Source organism: Anser brachyrhynchus, assembly GCF_964034855.1.
Source record: "Anser brachyrhynchus genome assembly, chromosome: 2".
Classification (NCBI taxonomy): Eukaryota; Metazoa; Chordata; class Aves; order Anseriformes; family Anatidae; genus Anser; species Anser brachyrhynchus.
The window spans coordinates 36,622,251-36,647,584 of NC_137695.1; the positions used below are offsets into that span (position 1 = coordinate 36,622,251).

The 25,334-nt window shown below is 40.1% G+C and overlaps 1 protein-coding gene across 1 annotated transcript in view; it reads right to left on the minus strand.

Annotated features, from left to right (window-relative positions):
- JAZF1 (JAZF zinc finger 1) overlaps positions 1-25,334 on the minus strand; it is a 191,052-nt gene that overhangs the window by 63,073 nt on the left and 102,645 nt on the right. The window contains exon 2 of the mRNA XM_080580462.1: positions 25,262-25,334. Within this exon, the coding sequence (XP_080436588.1) occupies positions 25,262-25,334 (73 nt within the window). The remainder of the gene's footprint in view (positions 1-25,261) is intronic.

Consider the following 25,334-nt stretch of genomic DNA (forward strand, 5'->3'; position numbering starts at 1 on the left):
AATTTAAGACTTAAGCAGATACGGAGTACAGACACTCCTGCACGGCATTATCTTCTTTCATAAATAAGCTTATTTTAGAGACATGATCTTTCTGCCAATATTACACGAAATTAGCATGGTAAATATTGAAATAAAATGTTTCTTAAGTACTACTTGGCCTAATTTTTTTGCAGGCTGCACTTAATCTTTATTCATCCATAATCAGTATTTATTGTGTGACCCTGACAGCTTGCTACTGCTGTGATAAATTATCTGACTCAAGTCAGATTAAAAATGCAACCCTGAATCCTAATTATCTCAGCAGATCCGCTTAGTAATAGCATTTCTTGTCAATTATGGAATCACAGCATGGGTGTCAATTGCAACGAACGCACGGGGCCGTCTCAAAGGCAGGCTTCCCATGATGCTTTCTTATCTGCCATATGTAAATCTTGGGTTCTTTGTACCTTTGCTGACCTTTTATTAGCAAACTGACAAAATGATAAAGCTAGTCATGGCAAAACTCCCACCACTAGACAATTATCCACTGCAGCTCCAGTCAGTGGGAGATCAACAAGACATAGTTAATTGTGATGCATTTTATTGACTTCCCCTGCTAATGGACCCTACAGGTCATCCAAACTGGTAGGGCTAGGCATTTATTTCACGTCATAAGGGGACAGCAATGCAATTTTAACCCGTATGAGGAGAGGTTCCTCCATCCTTTGTTTTTCCTCTTTGGTATGACACCCATCATCTGTTTTTAAAAAGATGTGCGAAATCACTTATATATATATAAAAATAGAAGTGTTAGCAAAGACTGATCTGCTTCAAGATTTTACAAAGCTGAGATACTCTATGCCAAAGAACACCAGTTAGATTGAAACAACACTGAACTCCCTGCTCCCACTGCCACCCTTCAGGTGAGGCTTCAGAGCCCAGCACACCTCTGGCAACATTTTGAGGCAGGCAAAAAGAATGCAATCAAGTACCAGAACCATGAAAATCAAACAACCCCCTCACCCACCGAGATTATCTGACAGGATGAGGATTCTGCAAAGTATTTCTGCCTGAGCATACAGGTATTTTGTAGATAAGCCTGGCTTAGCCTCCTGCAAACTCACAACATCTTGCAGTGTCTCTGTTAAGGTGTTATGCACGTTTAAGGCTAGCACGTATGGTAAAGAGAGAAACAAATTCAGAACTGTTCAGCACAGTTCAACCTTCCTGCTCCCTCAGAGCTGTTGAGGGACGCCCATAGCAGAGGATCATGCAAGAAGCTTGCAACACACCCCCAGATGTTGCACTAGAGACTGAAAATTGGAAAAGTCTGCTCTGATTTTGGCACTAGTCATTCCACTCCAGCTACCTTCTGGCTGCCTGCAGTTGATAAAAGCATCAGGCTCTGCAGAATGCAATATCAGTCAAAGCCCTGTCATTTACAAAGCTTTGTAATATTTGCTTTGTAATATCATTTATTTCTGAAAGCACAAGTTGGCACAAAAATCACTTCGGTTTTTCCCAATTGCATGGAATGAGATTTTTGGAGAGTGCACACCGAGCTACATCTCCTACGGTCCTGTTACCAAGGATATGGTTGTTTAAACAGGGTGAGAACTGAACTGTGATGATGTGTTGTATTTGGGGAAGATATTCTTGAATAACTCCGACAACCGGCACTCCCATGTCATCAGCTGCAAAAGAGCTGTGTGCAGAGGGAAGAAGGAAAAAATAAGGGGAAAAAATGTTTCCGTTCAACAATGTTTTGTTCAACCAATTCCCCAAACACATCTGCTATCATTAAGTGGATAAAATTCATGTCTTCTTGAAGAACGGGCAAGACTGATGAGTTCTTCAGACCGGTTCCAAAGCGAATGACAGAGGTAAACTATGATACCATTTCTTACCATAAACAGAAGCAAGCCAAAGAAAAATGAATTTTATAGGACAGATAGGAAAGCTGTGAAGCACATGAGGAGAAAAATAAAGCCAAGAAGCTGAATACTTCAGCTAAGATTTGGTCTTATGAAAAAACCCTGACACACATAAAAAAAGCCTTTAGTGACATTTTCCTCCAGCCGTTTTGTGATGGTCACTGTGCCCAAGGTAGTCCTTATTAATGCAGCTCTGTTCTCTACTTGGATCATTCTTTTCTTGTTCAGTTTTAAGCACGCAAGGCCCAGTAACAGCACCCTGCAGGATTAAAGACCATAGCAGACTGACAACCAAGATTCATACTCACGAAGCAAAACTAAAATACCGCCCAGTCTTGCACACAAGTTTGCAGGCTAAGTTCCTTGCTCAGTTAAATGATTCCAAATGCTGAGAAACCAGTCTATCTCACTACAAATGAAAAACTTGTGAAGATTGTGTCAGTTTATAAATCAAGAAGATGGAACAGATTCACATGTCTATATCAAGTTGCATAACATTCTTCCAATAACACATCCTCTGAAACAGTCCCACAGCAGTGAGGAATATTTGGTTCAGCTGCGATGGTTCTCTGAAATGAAGCAAGGAGATTGCAATCCCAGCTGTAAATGAAATGAAATGAATCCCCAAACTTTGAAAAAAATAAATATATATATATATATAAGGCTTTGAAAAAAGATATTACAGTGCTGCATTATTTCTTCCTTCATCAGTGAGCTCAGTGTAATGACCTGATCTTTGTGCCAATAGTTTGTCAAATTAGTGCAGCAAATATTGAAATCAAATGTTTCACAAGTTCTACATGGCCTGGTTTTCTTTCAGGCTGCACCTAACCTTTAGCGATCACCCTTTATAAGCATTCTTTGTTTCTCTGCAAAGAAAGTGTTCTTGATTGCTCTTTAACAGTTGTCTAAGAGCCTCCTCTGCTGAACTACTAGGTGCTTCAGAGGTGTGCAAGGCGTAACCATCATACTTCAAACAGATGAAGCTGAATACCAACGGGAAGATTTCACTCCGTTTTGCCTTGACATAAAACGAGAATTTCTCTTTGTTCTTTGGAAACTGAACTAGTTGCTGTGACGATCCAGTAGAATTTCTATATCCTCCAGGAGAGCTGACCCAAAAATCCTAGATAGCACAAAACCATTCAAAGAAGACATACAAAAGTCATGTAACTAGCCATCTTTCACACTCTTGTTGAAACCACATCAATCTGGAAGTTTCACACCCAAGATCGGACTAAGCACACTACACCATTCCTTTTTCTCTTATGCTTACATGCATTCAAAAGGAATAATGAAAATGCTCTTGATTCACATTGACACATAGCAAACAGCAGAATTTGTGCAGCAAACTGTAGCTGTATATTAATTAAGATACTTTTACTGTCAGGCTACGTTCAAATCAGGTTCCAATTTGTATCCCTTAAATATGAGATTACTGTAACCATGTTTGGCATCTAGAAGCGCTGATCTCTCCAGAAAATGCCATGCTGTTCATCTCACTGCTTGACTTATTTTTATACACATTAAAATGCATACATCCAACATGGTTTGTATTCCACATAATGCAGCTCAGGCAGTGAAATCTACAGCGCAGGCTCTGCAGGACGGTTTCTCCATTCAGACCTCAAACCTATTAGCACAGCTCCGCTGGCTCTCTAATATTGCATCTGTGTTCTTCCACAAGACACGGGGAAGGGAGGGGGATTCCTCAGCTGCAGAAGGGGAAACTAAAAGAGCCAGTATTGAAGGAAGGCAGTCCTTTGCTGGTTTACTGCTTCCTTTCCCCTCAGTAGCACAGTGCATATATAAAAGTTTGCCTTTGACCTGACTCCTCCCATGCTGCTGTAGACCACACACCCTTGCCTGCAGCCTGCGGTTCTGCAGCACACACTTGTGCTTCTGCGGATGGATGGAGGGGCTACACACAAACACACAAGATTTTACAACGGATGCATCACTTTGCTAAGTTCACTGCCTGGGAGAACATATGGCCCTTAATCCTTCATGTTTTTTTAAACTATTAGCGACATAGGTATTAGAATACTTAGCGGTTCTATCTGTAATTGAAATAAATTTCACCGAAGATGTAAGCTCACCAGGTTACCTGAGCTGTTCTTACAACAGAGCCCTCAGAGGCACACCGCCCTAAGAAAAACCCTCAAAGTAGTCTGGGTTAGTTGGCAACTGAAAATCTGATGACCGAGCACTCAGCTTCTGGTGCTTACCAGCAAGCCACATACAACAGACATCTTGTCATCTACCCCTGCTTGAGCTTTCATCTTTTTTATTTTCTAACTTCTAATTTTTATCTGGATGTTTATATATAGTTAAGTACAGCATTTTGAAGATCGTTGCTTTCAGTAAGGTCTCAGAAAACGCAAAGAACTGAGGATGAAAGAGAAGCATTTTAACGCTGCAAAAGACACCCTTCTCCTCCTTTTAAACAGAACAGTGAACTAATCGCAGCCCTGCAGCAGAAATCTCCTGTGCTCAAACACAGCCTTTAGAGCTGCTAAATAACAGGACATCATCTTGAGAATGACAGGAGGGTATCGAATTTCTCCCGCTGATCCCTTATAAAGTCACAGCTTTCCTTTTGCAATGTTCTGCTGTCTGCAGGATTTCCCCTGAGAGCTGGAAAAAGCCACAGCTGGTGGAGTCGCGCCGCAGCACTGCCAGAACTTGGGCACTTTTAATAAATCTGTACCAAGCACTGTAACGCAATCCTCGCCTCACCTTTCATTGGAGGCTTTCTTCTAAAAGAGACTGCCCTCCCACTGATCCCAGCAGGTTTCTTGGCAAAGACTACTGCGGAGCGTTGTACCTGGGACAGAATAAGCCTATGCTGAGATACATGCTGTGGACTGACAGGGTGAGCAGAATCACAGAATCGTCTAGGTTGGAAGAGACCTCCAAGATCATCTAGTCCAACCTCTGTCCTAACACTAACAAGCCCTCCACTAAACCATATCACTAAGGGCTACATCTAAACGTCTTTTAAAGACCTCCAGCAGGGATGGCGACTCAACCACTTCCCTGGGCAGCCCATTCCAATGCCTAACTACCCTTTCAGTAAAGAAGTTCTTCCTGATATCCAACCTAAACCTCCCCTGGTGCAACTTTAGCCCATTCCCCCTCGTCCTGTCACCAGGCACGTGGGAGAACAGACCAACCCCCACCTCGCTACAGCCTCCTTTAAGGTACCTGTAGAGAGCGATGAGGTCTCCCCTGAGCCTCCTCTTCTCCAGGCTGAACAACCCCAGCTCCCTCAGCCGCTCCTCGTAAGACTTGTTCTCCAGACCCCTCACCAGCTTCGTCGCCCTTCTCTGGACTCTCTCGAGCACCTCCATGTCCTTCTTGTAGCGAGGGGCCCAAAACTGAACACAGTACTCGAGGTGCGGCCTCACCAGAGCCGAGTACAGGGGGACAATCACCTCCCTAGCCCTGCTGGCCACACTGTTTCTGATACAAGCCAGGATGCTGTTGGCCTTCTTGGCCACCTGAGCACACTGCTGGCTCATATTCAGCCGACTATCAACCAGTACTCCCAGGTCCTTCTCGGCCAGGCAGCTTTCCAACCACTCATCTCCCAGCCTGTAGCGCTGCTTGGGGTTAGAGCAGCAGCTCTTTTGAAAAGCACCCAGGGATTTTGGTAGTCAGGGAGGAGATGAGCCAGCAGGGCAGCATGGTTGTGATTCAGGCTAGCAATGCGCTGGGTTGCATTAAGGAAGATTGCAGGCAACAGGCCGAGAGAAGCCCTTACTCCCTTCTTTGTGGCACTCAGGAGGACAGAACTGGAAGACTATGTCCTCTTCTGCAACCTGAATAAATAGGGCAAATGATAAACGGGAAGGGAAATGCTTCACCAGAGAAGCACTAAGGTGGTCGAGGCCTGGAACACGCAAGATGTGAAGAAGCTGGGAAAGCTGGCTGGCTTTGTCTAGCTACAAGGTTGAACCAGGCTCTTCTCAGAGGTTTGTGCATGGCAGAAGCAGCAAACGCCAATGGATGCAAGTTGTGGCACAGAAAATTTCAACTGTATATAAAGAGAAAGGTTTCACAGTGAGAATAACTAGGCACTGAAAAAGGCTGCCCCAAAAGACAAGGCCCTGATCAAACTCATCTAGCTATGAGGTTAATCCTGGTTTGAGCACAGGGCTGGACCATGAAATCTCAAGGGATCCTTCTCAGCCTAAATTATTTGGTGTCTGAAGGGGGAGATCTCTCTCCTTCCCTAGAGGAGAAAGATTGTCTGAGCATCTTTCTCACCCAATCCTAATATTTACTTAGCTGGATCTTATCTTAAAACCAAGCTAATTCACAATTCAAGGGCCTGAAATACAGAGATCTGTGATTAAATAATCATCCTAGAAAAACTACTTGAAAACTTCCACTGTATTCTTTGGTACAGTCAAGAGCCCCAGCTTCCTGCTAAGGTCTGGGTAATTGTATTACCCAGGCTCTACCAATTACTCTATCAAAACAGAGCTCCTCTTTGATGTGAAGTACTCTGAGATCCCCATATGGAAGGCAAAGCAAAGTTTAGCCCAAGCTGCTATGTGTAAAACATTACTTAGCGAGAGGCTAGTGCACGCTATTTTCCTAGCACCGTATTCCTCCTCTGCTGTTTCACTATGTGACATTTTCACTCATTGCAATATAAAGTAGGTTTCAGAGTATTCAGAGCTATAACACACAGACACATTAATCACCAGCCTAATACATGTCCTGTGTAGTAGCTTTATTATCTTTTCAAAGCAGGCTTGTAAAAACAGAGAAACTGTGATCTTTTATGCTATCCCTTAATAAAGTTATTTTAAAAATGCTATAAAAATGGTTTCAGTTTTTTTTTCCAAGCTACAGCTTAATGCAACTAACTCTCGTACATCCAAAACAGTAAAGTCTGAATAAGTAGTTTTAAAAGTCCCTGTGGACTTGTAATCTAGCAAGAGTGAAGAATTCTAACCACTGGAGACAGAAATGGGAAAGAATCCTGAGTTTCAAGTTACAAAACATGGCTGTTCTTTTGTCATTCTGACGGGGCACCGCCTCACAAAGTGCTCTCGCTTCTGCAATAAATTTTAAATGTCTATTCCTGTACGCCAATATTTACATATTTAGGGCAAGGGTGGGTTTTTTTCTTTTTTCTTTTTTTTTGCTGTTGTATTTTTTTTTCCTATTTCCTTCTTCTTCAGGCTCAGTGACAGCCTAAATCCTTATCCACTTAAGTTAATGACTATTTTATGCTGGCCAAGACTGTGGCAATGTAACACAGCCCTACCGGACCCGTGTTCTCTTTCAGGCAAGGCATGAAGAAGGAGCAGTCACCAAAGGCGAGCATCTTGTACTCTGTCAAAGCCAGCGGCAGTGACTTGGACAGCAGAGCACCTTGCACTTCATGGGAGACATGAAGTGTCCTTCCAGTGGTGCAGGCTGACACTGTTCCCCTTCCCTCCTGCCAGAGATGCAAGAGCACACATGCACATGTTTATGGCTTTCAAAAAACACCACTTTCAAAGAAAGACCTGAAATCTCAAGACAATTTGGAACAAAGCCAAAATGTTCCAAAAATCCATACTGGTAATAGACACGGTGATCGACAGCAAGCAGGCTTCAAACCTGGTCTGGCCATCCCACACCACTGTTTGTCCTTGTCTCCTCAGGTGGAGGCAAAGCACATTAATTGAAGGGAAACCTGTACGCTTGAGTTTTGTGCAACTTTCACACCTATGCCTTGGGCAACCTAGCACTTTTGGACAAAAGTCTGCCACTGCTGTACAAATCCAACAATGGCAGATGCATGGGTGGAGTATTTGCATCAACTCAAGTTAGCCTTGAAAGAAAGGTTTTCTGACTAAATAAAGCTGATTCATTAATATAGACCCAATAATATTTCAACAGACCATTACCAATCCAGCAAGGAAACAGCCTCTCAGCTCCGTACGTTACAGCCGATCAACCAACCGCACATTCCCAGTGTCACAGAGTGAGGCCCTGCATGGCATCCTGGTGGCCTTTGCGTGGCCACTAACCCAAAGCAGGAAACGTTTCTGCCATTTTGTGAAGATTGCCAAAATTTCTTAAGTTTCCCCCAATGAAAATTGGATCTTCTAAAATTAAAACAGCAGAAGCAGAATAAAACCTTGCATCTCATCAAGTGTAATTTTGAATCAGTCATTCAATAGGTGTCTCTTTCAATATCCAGCAATTTCAGCCAGGACTCAAAAAGTTTCCTTCTCAAAGGTTCAATAGAAAACTGCAGGCTTTTGTAGCAAGTTTTGGTTTGGGTAAACCGAGATCTTTATAAGAGATGCACGTAGATGAAAATCATCATAGACAACAACACGTTATCCCAAAGCAGACACACCTCTGGAAAAGTTGCGAGTGGTTAATTCCCTCAAAGAACCATTTCAAGACAGCTGCTATCAGCACCCTATGCAGCTTGTGACCAAGGCTGTCTCCACTCTTGTGGCAAACTGAACGGTGGCCAAATGGAAAAGATGGCTGTGCTCTTACGGTACTCTGCTCCCCTGAAGTCCCCAAGGAGCTGGGGGTATTTGGCATTCTGTAAGGCAGAAACTTGCGCTTCATTATGCTCATCAGCGACATCCCACCTTCCCCTCCACACCATCCCCGCTGCCCCCTGACTATTATTGTTATTATTTTAAAATCAGAGCTATTCTGAAGCTGCAAAACCGAAAGCGATTTATCAAAACAAGGACATGTTTTAAATCATACTTTATTGGACCCTCTAATGGAGGAAGAAAAAAAGCCGAATTCTTTCGCTTTTATTTCTACATCTGGTAAAAAGTATGGAATTCAGAAACATTGTGCCAAGTTTTGACTAGAAATGAATTTTTAAATCCAAGTAATAGATGACTAGGGAAATGGAGTGATTTAAAATGCAAATGTGGGGATATTAATTATTGTTGTTATTGGGGCATTTACAAGAATAGCGTGGCACTAGTTTAGAACCAGTAATTTCAGTAATTTCTAATCTTTTAAAACTACTGTAACAAAAATAGAACTAGAATTAAAAAAAAAAGCTCTAAAAAGTGAGTTCCCATAATATTTTAGTTTGTTTTGTCTGAAAATTTATTTGAAGTCTGGAAATGCCTGGTGCACGTATTCAGTATTTTATAACTTAATTTGTTCAATGAGAACTGCAGTATTTTAACAAGGTGAAACAATTTCACGATTAAAGCACTGCCTGCTTCATCAGTACTAAAGAGCTCACTGAAACATATCTAATCTTTATAAGGCAGAGACTCATAATTTAACCGCTGAGAACAAATGAAAAGTGTAATTCTTTTTTTGCTGCTTTAGTGGTAGCATGTGGCGATAGCAAAGTATTAGCATAAGCCCCAACTTGCTCACACTTTCCTTTCCAGGCATGTAACAAATATCTGGTGTCTATGCAAATTTCACCCAGAGCTGAGCTGTCCCAGCTGGCAAGCCATACATTAAAAGGTAAATTACACCAAGCTGAGGCCATCTGGACTGAAACACTCACCATCAATAGGATTTGAAACCCACTAATTCCACAGAACTAAGGATAATACATTAAGTATGCATAATAATATTTTGAGGCTTTTACCAAACGCTATTTAAAAACAAAGGAAAAAAGAAATGATGAAAATAGACTAGAAATTGATTTTGTTTTCGTGAAATATAATTTTTAAAGTTTGCATAGCCTAAATTTAGTGGTATTTTAAACGTACCATACGTTCAAGTTCATAAATGCCCGTTTTCTGACAAATGGCAGGTTCGGGGAGCCAGCAAATCTAAGCCATTACACGAATGCCACGTACAAGCAACTCCACTCAAATGGCAGTATTTTAAATTGCAAGCTGGATCTCTCAGCACTAATGGACAGATCAGTACGTACTCAAGCTGTACGTTCAAGTAAAGGCATCACCTAGGATTTTCATTATCTGTGTTCACTAAAGCAGCCTACAGTTTTCTAAAAGTTCTAAAATAAAATAAAATAAAAAAAAAATCTCAAATTTGCAAGAAGCCTCCCAGCATAGGCATTTTCACACAAGTGTTGGTACTGCATGTGTCTGTGCAGGCTGTTACTAGACTGCAAACCTTGACAGGACACCTTTACAATTTTCTTTCTTTTTTAAACCACACTACCAATGTGGAAGAAGTGTGTAGGAAAATGAGCAGCTGAGGGAAGAAAAACTGACCAAACAACGGCAGTCTCCACTTAAGTTCGTGGAAATTTCTATATTTAATTCACATTACATTGCCCATCTTGTCCACTCTTGAAAAACTAATCTCTATGTCATGTATTAGGGAATTTAAAGCAACATCTGCTTCATTGAAATTAAATTAACACACTTGTATTTGATTAGCTTATTAACTGTAATTCTCAATATGCTGCAGAAACAGACACCAACTAGAGAAATGCAATTGACAACACCACCTGTCTGATAATAAAGTACTTCTTATAATAGACACGGAGAGATCTGTCAACAGGCAGCCAAAGCATCAGATTAGGACGTGACCCAAGGGCAGAAAAATGACTTGCCTCCGCTCACGACGCAGGTAATTGATGGGACGGGGAGAGAACCTGAGCATCTTGACTTACGGCCTTGTACCTTCGCTAATGGCTTTCCCCAAAATCAAATGATGCAAGGAAAGAGCAGTTTGTAACTTGAGCGAGGTTAACCGAGGAAGCGTTTGAGGAAAAATACATTTCGGTGTTTTATGTGCTGCTGTGAATATTTATTATGCTAGTCCTTTTAATTTACATATTAAACATTTCCCATTTCATCCCCGCACATGACAAACAGAAGACCTGCGAGCGTACATTCATCTTAAGCTGGCTGCTGCCAGCATTATTCCCTTCAGTACAGTGATTGGAACAGTTTCTTCTACAAAAGCAGGACATCAGGAGAGATTTCATGCAGAACACCTCCCTCTGCAGCTCACCTAGCAGGGCTCTAAAAATACACATGCTCAGTCTCAAAGTTACGATGCATGAACAAGGGTAAGGAGCAACCATGGCCTCCAGGCAGTCCCCACTCTTTTCCCCTTCCATCCACTCTCTTCCCCTATCTGGTGAGATCCGATGCTCCTCCTCACAGCAGGGAGCCTTCGATATCCCACCACCTCCTCTTAACCTACAGGACGCTCCTTCCATCACCCAGCATCTCAAGAGGTCGATTCCAAGACATCAGGGTCTGTCCCTACAGACAATTTCAATACACTGAACTAGAAATGCACTAAAGTTATTCAGGAACAACAACAACATCAACAACAAATTGCATTAATTACGTTTTCACAAGAAATCAGGAGGAAAAAAGAATACAAATGTGCATTCAGGCTGCCAAAACAACCAGGCTAATGGTGGCTAGTCCTTACAACTCTGAGCCACTTTGGCTGAAAAAAAACCTCAGGAACTCTGGTTTTGTTCTCCTCAAAGCTGCATCACAGACATGATCACAAAATGCTACTTTCTGCTGTTCTCATGTAGAAGTCTTCTCAGAATGCCATCTTTATGTATATAGTTTTTAGGCTTGATGTCCCAAAGTAGATGTTAATGCTATTATTTAGCTGAGTCTTCTGTATCTGTCACCTGAAACCACGTTGTATTTCAGCTCCTGTGGACCATTTGCTGGAAGGTAGAATACATTTTTGGCTACAAATGAAATAAGCACACTGCCCACTGATCCTTTTAGATACTGCTCTCTATCGAAGTTACCATGGGATTCCCAAGCCCAATTCCAGCTCCACGAACTTTGCGTACACTTGTCTGCACCACACAGTATCTTCAGGAATACAGATGCCAGAGATATAACTTAAAGATTTAATTTGGCAGGCTTCTTCATTAATCTGGGTGATGCTGCTTCTTACAAGATCTCCCTAAAACTGCTTCTATCTTACACTGGAGTGCCAAACAGAAGACGGCAGAGAGTTTTGCATTAGATGATACGAAATTGCCTACGACCAGCAAAAATACCAGAAGGATGCTTTCTTAAAGCACTTACATGCCAAGGCTGGTCCAGGGCCGCGCTGCCAGACAACAGCTGAGTCCTTTCCCTCAGTACACAGAGCATTCGTGTGGGACGTTCTTGCTCAGCAAAGAATTTATTAGATGAAGATGAGATTAATTTATCTAACTTTAAGACCTCTATCCTACTGGTAAGCTTGGCCAAAAAGGGCTTGAAGGTTCCACAACTCTGACTGGCATGAAGTATGGTGGGTTCCCAAGAACCAGGCTTCCTGCATATCTCTCGGGAGATCACTTATTGAATTTTCTTTTGCCGCTTATATTTCTACATACTGGAAATGAACTAAAACAAACTCCGGCAGCTTCAAGTGCTACTTAAGCTGATTTTGGCATAGTTGACAGAGAAATAGAAAGGGAACAATTTGTTAGTGGCATAACCTCAGTAGAATGATACCAAGCACTGGACATTCGAACAAGCATTAACCCAACTCGTTCCTGCGACACGGAGTTCACAACAGAGAGTTGCAGGCATCACCATCAGCAAGTATCTGCAGAGGATGAAGAAATAAAGTTTTTTTGTTTTTTATTTTTAAGGTGATGATGAGATGCCCAGGAGTTGGAAGATTGTATTCACTAGAGACAATCCAAACTAGAAAACTTTCCTTTCACATTTCTTCATAAGGATCCAGAAATAACCCTTCAATAAGAAATCGAGTGCCTCCCTCCTCTAACTGCCAAAATGAGATGCTGGCCCCCACCCGCCACACTGAAGTACTCCTCCTGGAGGCACTTTGTGTCTCCTCCCTTGAATTCTCCTTTATATGTTTCAGCCATCGCATACCTCAGCTCATTCCATCCTTTATTCCCCCCAAACACTCATCTCCCTCCGTTACAATTTCCTCTAATTTTCCCCTGACTCCAACAGACCTCCCACAAAACTCCCACGTTTGTATCCGGGAGGGGAAGCTACGTCATCTCCACTTCCACTCATCAGCTTTTCCTTGTCACCAAAAAAAACCCCAATGTGCCTGCATGGTCCTCTCCTGCCACGTTGTCCTGCAGCCCAGTAACGACCAAGTGGGAGCTTCTCAAACACGGTGGGAGATGGTGCCTACACATGCCTTTCCTCCGTGTGCTTCTGGCAGTGCCAAAGTCTCTTGCTTTCTGCCTCCCTCCTACCTTAGTTCACTTTCCAGAGTTGGAACAAGCGACGTCCAGCTCTTACTGAAGACACCAGTTGCGTGGAACGAGCGAAGGCTGAAGCCATATGAAACCAATACAGCTCTCGTGGTTCTTCCGACACACAGTAAGTGAGCACAGATCGGCTGCAAATTCAACCCAGACTTACAAACCTCAGCAAATGTTCTTGTGAACTTGATCCAACCTTCAGGTTTGTTTCATCCAGTTTCAGGTTGCATCGTGAAAGTTTCACTGTGCCCTACATGCTGCCCCAATAAACGATGTCTCAAACAAAATGAGGACATCAGCAAAAATGAAGAACTCTTCAGATAGCAATGTTTTAGTTTTATACCATATGTGAGAACATGCATTGACAAGCAGTATGCATACGATTACTGCTGTTACAAATCAAAAATTGTTCACAGTTAACGGACTTCTACTTTATTACAATTTTTGCCAAGAAACTATTTTCAAGAAATACCTCTATGCCATATACCACCCTCCCCATCACAATCATTTACAAAGAAACTGGGAGCCTTTTCATCACAACACGAGCACAAAAAAAGCCAGCTTACTTTTCAGACATTCTGGATGTGAAACAACTAAGCCCAGTTTACTAAAGCAGAATTTTCTGCCTCCATACATCATCACTGAGGTAGCAACGTGGAAGGAAAAATAATGCTGAGGAAACAACGTCTTTTATGGATCGCATGAATACAATGCCAAAATGCACTTAACTGCCTAGCTCATTGAACGTATCAGATCTTTTGCTATAAAGCTGTTACTACTGGCCATGTTTCCTTACTTCTCTTCAAGTGTACTTCAACAATGATTAAAGTAAGTAATTGCTAGACTTACTATACTTTTGGGAAAGGATGTAGGGTTTTTTGTTTTGTGGTTTTTTTTTTTTTTTTTTTTTTTTTACATTGCACATCAAACATGCAAAATATTGTAAACTTTGTAGTCTGAGATCAAAACTGAATCTGTGCTATAATCAGTTTGGGGAATGGTTTAATCCCTGCACAAAAATATTATTAAAGAAAAAATAAGTTCCATAATACTACAGGTTCAAGTCATATAGGAACTACATAAGCCACAAGATAGTCAACTCTGACCTCTCACAAGCAACACTCCACTGAGATCACTAAGGGAATTCCTCATTTATGCAGATGTGATTTGTAAAAGGCGGCATTGAGAAACTGCAACAGGAGCTTCCATAGTGGATTTGGAGGCTGATACACCTGAAGTCAGTGCAGCATTCCAGGCAGTGGCCCTTACCAGACTGGCCCCTAAATCTAAAGGGAAATCATTACTGACTGAAAGGAATGTACGCTGGTTTCCAGCGGGGCAGCTATACTGTCTGTAATTTCAAGTTTAGTTGTGCTGAGTTATGCTGTTCTAACTGAAGCAGATGGACAAATTCAAAACGAGTTACAAACACACAGCAACATCTCACAGGTCCTTAAAATCTACAATGCAAATGATCAGTTACGTGCCCAGGACCTTAGGTACCAGTAAAAATAAATGAGGTTGCACTAAATGCAGAATTTAAAAAAGGAATTGTTACCTTTTGATTGTATGTTTCTTTCTAAGATATTCATTTCATACGATGCTGCAGATTTCTACAAATCCTTTCTACATTAAACAGAGAAAAACAACAACAACAACAAAAGGGCAATATCTGAGTGTATAATGACTAAAAACTACGTAAGAGATATCAGTATAAAACTTATAAAAATTAAAGGAATCGGTTTCACAAGGCAAAACAAATGGGAACAGGAATCCTAACTACTCTCCTTCATGCACTTGAAGTCCCCCCACAAAGTCTTCACAGTGTTTTCCACAGATGATCAGAATTACATTTAGCAAAAGATAATTTCTCATTACTGAAAACGGTTAACACTCTTGGTTTGTTTTCTTTTTATTGAACAACTGCTATGTAGCCCAGAATACAAATTCAGGGAATTTCTAGGATATCAACATAGCTGAAAATATTTAAAACAAGCTCTCGTATTCAAGCTCTGTGGTTATAAAGTCAGCTGTTATAAAGTTGGAATCAACCCTGCTAATCATATATACATAGGACAGGAACCTCTTCCGTCACCTCTTGCAAACAGCACTGCCCAGCTGACCTAGTGTAAACTGCTTAACAACTTTTGGTAAATATTGACCTTCTAGAAATGGGATGTGAGCAAGTGAGGTAAGAAATAATACAAAAGGAGGTCAAAAATAAATGCATAGAATCAACTTTTTGAAGAGAGGGAGGTTTTTTGGTTGTTTGTTTTTTAATCCTTTTTCTAAGAGTGCTTCACATTGGAAGTCAGTGCAGGGGAGAAAACTGCTTGTTAACTCTGTTTTTGTTGAAATTATTTTATATTGTGTGTAGCAGCAGGGGAACTTATCACAAACTGTCAAAGAATGCACCACCACCACAGGGGTAACTAGATGTCAAGAGGAATGGTCTTGCTCCCCAGGCCACAAAAAAAAGGCATAAAACCAAAGAAATCCCAGCCCAAGTTTTTTTTTTTTTTTTTTTTTTTTTTTTTTTTTTTTTTAAATGCAGGTTAATGATTCAAGATGCATGGTTAATCCCAACACTGACACTGTCAAAGAAAAAACGTGACTTATATGCAACTGTGGAACAACCTTCCTCTTCTACACCTCCATCCAGAACTCCCTTTCATCAGGCTGTGGGGAGGCACCAAGATTGTGCTTTCCCCAAGGCCGATACACTGCTAGCACTGCCCACTCCATGGCAGAGAGGGATGTGAGACAGCAGAAGAAACGTTAAGAGGGTGGGGGCAGGAGGAAGAACAGAAGACAGTAGAAGCAGAGACCAGCTACAAAGTGTTAGAAATCCTTGAGGTTCACCATTGAAAGCAAAACAGGCTGCAGGCCTCGTTAGAACAGTTTCATTATAAATAGAGATTAACACATCTGACACATTATGAAAGTCCAGGAAAGGACTGTGTGGAGGAGAAGCTAGAGGAACAATTAAAACATACCAAAAAGACTATCTACATCTGTAAATGCAATTTCAGTTGTAATAATTTGTGTCTCTACCTGTATCCTCATACACCACTTTTTGAAAAACAATGTGCCTGATTTTAGAAAAGCAAACAAAGCCCCAACAATAATAAAGAAGGAAAATCTTTCTCAATTCACCAGGAAATTAGAACAAGAAATCTGGTGTCTTCAAATGAATTGCTTCAGGGAAACCAAGACTTGGAAAGTATTAAGTCAGCCTGATTAATTGGTTTACAGTCAAACCAAATTAATTGAATAAAGCCTCCTTTCAACAGCATTTGCTCACTGAACCAAGCAAATGATTTGTTAAACTACTTCAGGCCACCTTAATTCAACATAGGTCACTTAGACAACGCATAATGCCAATGTACAAAATAACTATTGTTAAAATGCACTGAATTAGGTTTTAGAGCTAGACTTTCTGAAGTCAAAAGTATGTAAGTGTCCATCTGTATTCACAAATACTTCCAACAGCTGTGTATCACAGGTAGCTCATGTATGTGCACCCGAGTGTGCATGCTTACCTCCAGTTAAGTGTCAGTTGTGGTACTTACACATCGCTCCATTAAGATTTCCATTTTGCGGTGTTACTTCTACTTTGTTGTGCAAATCCTTAACTTCTACCACCTTGTACAGTGTCTTCCCTTTCTGAGGTGGGGACCAGAAGCTTCAGAAAAATTCAAGGTCAAGATCTGAACAATCTATCCTCAGTTTTTGCATTTATGAAAAAGAAATGAAGTCCTCTGGTTTTGTATATTTTTCTACTCTGCTGAAAAAATATTTTCTGATTAAGTGATGCCATAATATCTTAGCAAAACTAACTAGATCAAAAAGGATTTTCCACAGATGACATGCCAAGGCTTCCTCCTCTTAGCATTAACAACACTTTGCCTGTTTATGAGAGCAGCTCCAAAGGAAACTCAAAAGCCAAACAAAATTCATTGACACAGGAAAACCTTTCTTATTCTGTTGTTCTGACTCTATTAAAAGTTCTTTCACTATATAATACCTGCTCACAATCCAAGCGGTCAAGCATCACCGATTCCTTGCCATAACACGTTGCTTATGTTGTGTATCTCACTGCACAACGAGATATTGCATACCTGATTGCTGTTTTACTCTCACATTTGGTGGATGGATATCAGGTGCTTTCAGTTGGCTTCAGTTTCAACCTTCTGTTATTGTTTTGCATTTCCGTGACATGAGGCAGAGTTTAGTCCACAGCACAGGTTGCTTGCAGTTACGTATTAAAGGTGCCTGGTGACTGTTACAAACTGTGTTACTCTTCTCATAGATCTCTGAGAACCATCTCCCAGAAGCATTTCTCCGAAGGCCTGCAAAGTCCCTTGTTGGCTGCTGAATGCACCCCTCTCCTATTATTAGGAAATAAGGGAAGAAGCCAGCTCCATCAAGCTCTCCACCTGGCCTCCATTTCTTTGGACACTGGAGTATTGCAAAGGAAGTGGTGGGATAATGAATGCATCCTTGCAGGATACACAAACTTTCTTTCTGGCTCACAATCAAATTGAGAGGTCAACTCAACCGCAAAAATATTTAACGAAAATTAAGGCTGAGGCTAACACTTTGGAGTAGATTTTATGGAGCGGAAGATGACATCAATATTCTTTCTTCACGAGCCAAGTTCTCCAGCACTGAGCATAGTCTCTCATGGGCACTTAATCCCTACAACTGGCTGCTCTAAAGGATGCCCTGGGCAGCCTCTGCATACAACCTCCAAACTGCAGCCATAATTCTGCATGTCTGCAAGAACGTACACAGACACTGTGCTACGACGCAGTGTTGTTACCTGGCCTTCATGCCGGCAGTCCCCCTCCCTCCCTAGATACTAAGTTATGATCCACATATGTAAATTTCAGATTATTAAAAAAAAATAATTAAAATTTAAAATATCAGACCACAGTCAATGTCTACAACTGGCTGGTCTGGACCGCCTTGGGATTTAACAGGGACACTAAATTCCCCAATCTGTAAGTCATTACATTTAGCTAAAACGGTTGTGACAAGTTTTTAGCAAAAACACTGGCCAGGGAGGAACTTTCCTAGAAAGTCTGTAATTTCCTGTGTGCAATGTTTTGTTGTTGATGGTGATTTAAAAAAAAAAACAAAACAAAACACAACAACTACACAGAAGGAAGATAACTAGCTGTCTACTGCAACCATTTCTGTGCGTGAAAGGTAGGAAGAACAGCCGCTGTTTTCGGCTATTTTACCTCTGATTATACCTGAAAGAAAACTAATGCACCAATGATTCAATGTAAAATCTTTGATCATCTTTCACTCTGAAATGAAAGCATAAGTTTCCACAACTTCTTACTTCTGCAGAGCATAAGAAAATGGCACATTAGTGTGGTTTTCAAATAGCTCTGCAAGCATGTTAAGTAACTATAATATAAATAATGAGCATACTTTATTACCAGAATCTAATGAGAATAAGGGCCTCATTGTGCTAGCATTCACAAATGATATTGAGAGATGTTATCCCACATATGAATGACAATGAAATATCTGAATATAATTGTTTTTCGTAAGGCAAACACACAGTCCTTCTGAAAGCACTGCTACTGCTTAAGTTTAAACACGCTTATTTTAAAAAATCAGAGAAAAACGTTTTCTCTTAAAAAGTGAGGGAAATTGAAGAATTACTTCCCCCCTTCTCCACAATGAAGTGACCTGTGCAAGAGTAAATGGAAAATGTATGTAGAAAACTGGGAATTGAAACAGGATCTGCCAAGACAAAATCCAGTGCCGGAAAGACAAGGCTATTTTTTCATCAATTTTGGTACGCCACGCTGACCAAAGATGACAAAAATCCTGATAAAGATAAGAATCCTGAAAGCCTTGAGGATTTATACTGATGGCTCTAACGTTTGCTAACCAAACTACACACACACAGAAGTGTGTATAGACACACTCCTAAGGAACGATGAGGACTTGGCAACACTTCTTTCACTTGAGATTTTTGTGTGCATCAGAAGTCATGAGATGGAATTTTTTTTTTTCTGTCTCCGAGTTTTCCATATGAACACTGCCAGAAGAAAGCTAATCACCTCTCAATTAAAAACAAAAAATAACCCCACAACTAAAATACATTATTTCGATGTCCTACATGTTTTAATTCATCTTGTAATTTTTATTTCAGGGCATGGCATTAGGGCTTCCCTTAAAATGCCAATCTGCTTTTTGATCTTTACTGCTGACATGAAATAAAAGAGCTGTACATTAAATAAATCTTCGGTTTCGCTTAGCTTGAAACTGATAAAAAGAGAAAAGAGAAAACAAAGCCAACTGCATAAATCCTTCCAAACCAAAAGGCATTCCCCTTACCCTAACTAAAATTCATTTCTGCACATCTTGTTTGAATTATCGTCTGAAGTTTGTCTTGTTCCATCTCCAGAACAAGTCAAATAGCAGAGCATAAAGATATGGCTACATGAATAAAAACACATGATCTACTTGGTCACTGCAAACATAAAAATAAGCTCAGGCAGAAAAATATTATCTAGCAAATGACATGTTACTTTGATCCCTTCGTTTCTGTAGTCTGTCACATGCATTCAATCCAGCAGCTACTGGAAGCATTGGCATGCATCTTCAGTGAGATGCGAATCAACAGTCTGAGGGAATCGCTGCACTTTTACGGAGCCGTGATATTTAATTCAAATAAGACAGCATCATGTTACAGAAAAGTTAAATTTCAAGACAAAGGGCAAGAAGTGTGGTAATAAGCACTACAAAATGTATCAAGTCCAAACGGGTGGTATAGAAAGAGTTTATCAGATTCACAAGCTCTGATTTTCTTGTGTGGAAAAAATTTATCTCCAGCAGGATTCATAAAATGGAAAAAATCTTTCTGGACTCTACCCTTTTTCTTCTGAGTCATGATGTGAAAATTAGGATGGTTTATGTGAGAGGTTGGAAGAACCTGAAGAGATCGAGTTGTTTTCTTTTAGTTATCTTTCTTTTTTATTTTGCTTTTATATTCAAGAAGTCAAATGAACTATTCTGAGATTAAAAATCGGTTTTTAAGGGTTCTCATATATTTCCTTATAGCATGCCTGAATAAATCTCCAAGGCACCACTAATAATATACCTTCAAAGTTGAAATCTCTGGCCCAAATTTGAAAAAATTCGAATTCTGACCTCCTGCTTATCAGGTGAATGCTGCAGTGAGTATTTATTTTAGAGGAAGATTCTCACTACTTCAGAATGGTTCCATTTTGCATATGCTTGCTGAAAAGAAAAAATACATTAAGGGAGCAGGCAAAAAGAAAAAAAAATGCACGTCTCTCCAGCCTCATGATTTTAGTACTTTCTGGATTCCAAGCTATGTATGCCCCAACAGACAATCAAATGAAGGTACACAGAAATCAAGAGGAAAAGAGGAAAATCATCAAGAGAAGTGATGTCCTATCTCAAGACAATAGTCTTGTGATTAAGACAATCCTAAGGGATCAAAGTGGAAGAAACTGAATCTTGGTCTTCCACACAGTATGCAAACAATACCTATCCTCTTAGAAAAGAGGAAGCAAGAAGAAAGAGCAACGCCACTGACAAAGTGTCCTACTGAGCTTTTTGGTGTCACGTACACTTATCGGGTAGGACCTCTGAGAGGTTAGAGTCTTTCATTAGCTTCTTATTTGACTACTACTGGAAGCTTACCTCAGGAAAATCTGTTAGAGCAAAACTACAGGAAGGAGTTCAATGTGCTGCTAGAGCCGAGGATGCTGCTGGGTAGCTTTAACAAATTGCTATACTTGCTGAAGAGCATGGCTACTGTTATAACTAAATGTATACACAGAACCCACTGGCTGAGGAAACCCACTAAATACACAATGTAGGCTATCCCCAGGGACAGAGAATGGAGATGAATGGAAGTGATCAACGGCAGGAGAGAACCTCCTGCACAGAAAGGAATAAGAAAGACTGTTAAATTTCTACTGAGCACTGAACACAATACCTTAACAAAAAAGTAAAGGTCAGTGACAGAAATAAAAGACCAGTATCATACAGCTTAGATACTTTGCTAAGAAACCACAGGGATGTAGTCAGAGCGCCGTGTCTCCAAATCCAAAACATTCTTGTTATTGCATTAGTAAAATGCTGTATACTAAATATACCGATACCTGAAGACTTACCACTTCTTAAAATAACTCTCAAGTGAACATTAAATCCTGTAATTAATAGCAGTAGAACCAAAATTAGTGTGCTAGACATGACATGGGGATGGTTTGCAGTGGTTAGAACTTCATACGCAATTAATTCCTTTCACAAAAGCACATGTTCACAGAAATGATTGATTTTACTCCTAGCAGTATTAAGGAAGATGAGTGGGGAAACATGTTCTGGAGAAGTCAATGACTATTGAGAGAAAAAGGAAAGGAGGGGAAAAGCTTGGAGCCTACAGGAATTTAAAATGGCAACAGTGAGGTGAAATCTTGCTAGTTAAAAATAAATTCTGGAGGGAGGAGTAAAAATTTCAGGACCAGCTCAGAGATGTGCTCGGGTCTACTGACCCAAAAGCGATATTCAGTTTTGATCACAGGCTTCGTTTGCACTCCTCCCATTTGTGCACAAGAATAAACTTGATAGACATTCAACAGCCTGCACACAGGCAACACTGAGAACATTCACCCTACTATTCTGTAACTGCTTGTAGGGTCAATGCTTAAAAGCTATTTTATTATAACCTTCCTTGAATGATCTCAGTCGTCAATAGGAAACTACTCTTAAAAAAGAACCTAGGATTAATGTAATTAACTTAATGCTATAAGTATTGTATCTAGGTAATAGCATAAGCAATATTAATTATTGTCACTGATCACTTTATTTCACTGCAATGAGAAATATAAAGGTGTCTTGATCTGTACACAAAGGAAGTACCTCTAAGTAGTACTGGAGGATGTAGGTCCAAGTGCTTGTATGCAACTACTACAGATCACAGCCGGGATCCCACTCATGTAGTTGCACATCTGAACAACTTGCAGGCAAACTACTCCGGTATTTACAGGATGAAGGCAGATTAATTGCATCTGCTTTGATAGTAGTTACTTCAATTTTGACTTTGAAGAAAGAAAATAAAAATAGGAAAATCATCAGTACTGGGGACTGCATTACGACTACGTTAAATTTTGTTTGAGGAAAAGACTTGCTGCAATTCAGTCAGTGACCATTACAAGCATTTGATGGAGAGCTAGTAAACCATTATGACCTATAATTTATACTTTGTCCACCAGTTTGAAAAGGAACGCTATCTGTCTACATGAGGATCGCACACTATGGAAACTGCATCTGTGTGTAGTTACTGAAGGCTGTAGTGGCAGTAAATCTCCAGCAGAGAAAGAGACTGAGCCTTACAGACATCCGCAATCCGAAGGTTGTTTCAGAACTCAAGTACATGCACAGTACTGCCATATTAACGTGCCTGAGAAAATAACCTGGGAGTAGAAGGGAAATGGATGCAGGAGCATGTTTCAGGTTGTCTCCTCTACCTTTCCATCTCTGCTGTCTGCTTTACTGATACTTTACCCTCCCAGCTATCCAACCAGACAACCCCGCTTTATGTTTTGTTTTAGCTTACAATGGCCACCATGCCATAAGGCAGCGAGCAGAGCATAGCACACACCCACTTAATCATTCTTCTGCATTTTTCCACCTCTGCATATACTAAGTATACATCTTATCATACAATTTTGACAGGCCCTGAGAATCTCAAGTCCCTGTTTTCCCAGGCTCCATGAGAACGTATGGCCCACACAGAACATATTGAATATACAGACCTGCAGAGGAAGATTGTTTTAAGGCCTGGAACTCACAGCAGGAACCGAGCTAAGTTCAGTTTCACTTGGAAGCTATAAAAGCACGGGTTTAAAAAAAGTGCAGCAGTATCTGGTGTTTGATATCTAACAGTATGCAACATGTTTATGACATGTATTAGGCTACAAAATCTGAGTTCATAGCCTAGGACAACAAAGCAGAACCCAGCTCTGGCATATGTAGCGGGAAATAGAAAGGCATGTCTCGTAGTGTAATGGATATTGCTGCTCCCTCAAGAGCTTGAGCTGCACAGAGCAGGTGGTTCAATGAAAGACAACAGCACTTTTAGAAAAAATTAAAAGACAGTTAAAAGACAGTTAAATAGCAGCTGGTTTAAGTAAGAGTCAATTAAGGTTGGGTTTTGGTATAAGAAGAACACAAATTCTGAACAATTACTTTCCAAAATTAAAAGGTGAAGAAAGCTTGTGGGCAAAACGTAGTAAGCAAAACAGTCTAACTCAGTTAAAAAGGGTAGCAAAATTGTGAAATTTAAACAGGGTATCACTTTCACGCTATTTTTAAAAGCAGTTTCCAATTCTGAATCAGACAATCAAGTCCCGTGCCTCTTCCTGTGATCATACAACAGCTTTTCCCTAATTTTTTATAAAACTTTCCGCTCCCTCACATTAAGTAAAATAACCACAGAAGCAACAAGAGAAAACGCCCAAGTATATAATGGAAAAAGGGAAACATACCAACATACATGACAACATACCAATATATATTGCAAAAAAAAGTTTTATACATTAAACGAGATCAACAGAAGTAAGTGTAGAAGAGGGTAATGGTTAATTTCAAAGTATGCTTTAAAGGGTAGGACTGTCTCCAGGAAGAACAGCAGTCACTTGCCAAATAGGAAATCATGTCAATACCAGCTATTCGTAATCATAACACTATATCATACAGGGGAGAAAATGTAGTCACTTCACGAAGTGAACATCATTTCTTCCTCTCATACATCAGCCTCCCCCCCGCCCCCCGCCACCTTTTTTCTATAGCAAATATTAAACAAAGCCAAATGGTGGATTCCTTTGTAAAAGGTGTGCTTTATTTCCCCTCACCTTTAACACAAAGTAAAATTAAAATGAAAAAATTTACTTTATGTATGACCAATGAGAGTTCGAACAAACTCAGTTTATCCTGATTTAAATTCTTGGTTAATCTTTCAGGCTTGTGAGTTTGTATCTCATGCACTAGGATAGCAAAGATATAAAAGGAAACTCATACACCATGGATAAAAACCAATAATCCCATACAGAATATTTTCCAAAAATGCATTTTCAAGAGACAACTGACTACAATTTTTAACCACGGTACATCTGATTGAAAAAAAACAACACCAAAAACAAACAAACAAACAAAAAACACCACAAATGACAAACAACAACATAATATATAAAAGAAGGAAAAGTGAACCCAGAATAGCAGCATGTTGATTTACAGAAAACAGGAAAAAAAGACTTTTAAATGAGGAATAGCCCTTCATGTATAGTGCTTATTTAGGATTAAAAGACAACTTGGAAGACATGCTGAGAAAGGGACACTGCAACTCCACAAAAACTCACCATCTCTTCCTTCCATGCAGCATGCTGCATGGGTCACTTCTCCCAGAGGAGAAGCAATCTGAGGTACCTCTGTTGAATTCTGTGACAGGCTTAAGTGAGAAGAAAACTAAGGAGCTACTCTCAAGGTTGCTCTTTACCACAGTGCAGCCCAAGACACGCACAGCCCTTCCATTCCTGCATTCTGGAGGTTTCAGTTCTGTCATCAGTCAATAAATGAAAAGTCAAGTCTATTTTCTGTTATTTAGATTAATGTTTCAAAAGCTGTTTAAATTTCTTAAATTTTTCAGGTCTTAGGTTATATACATCTGGTAAGCAAGTTTTTTTTTATACACTGTAGCTGAAAAACTTTCAAAGTACTATAAAAAAACTCATATGTCATACTATTATCAGTTGAATTTAAATGTTGATTGTAAAAAAACAAAAAACAAAAAACAAACTTTTTCCACTCATTTGCATGGAGTACAAGGAAGTGCAAAAATAAGCAAAGAGAAATTATCTTGTTTTGCACAAGATTTAGCTTCAGCATAAAACATTAAAACCTCATCCCCTAAGTATTTAGGCAGTGCAGCTAAAGGGCTGCTTATGTCCTATATTAAAGTGATTAAAAACTTAGTTAAATTTTAATTCAACTGTCTTTGCAGAACAGGTGTTATCACAGTGTCTTATAACGTAAAACAAATTAAATAGATGAACACATAAGTGTATCGTTTTGGCATGTGCGTATACACACATACTATGCAAACCATGATCAATTCTACTTGAAAAATAACCACACTTACCTATTAATATAACTTAGAGCAACATATGTTGGCTGCTGAAGTTCTTGTTTCTCTAATACACGTGGGTCTGTAT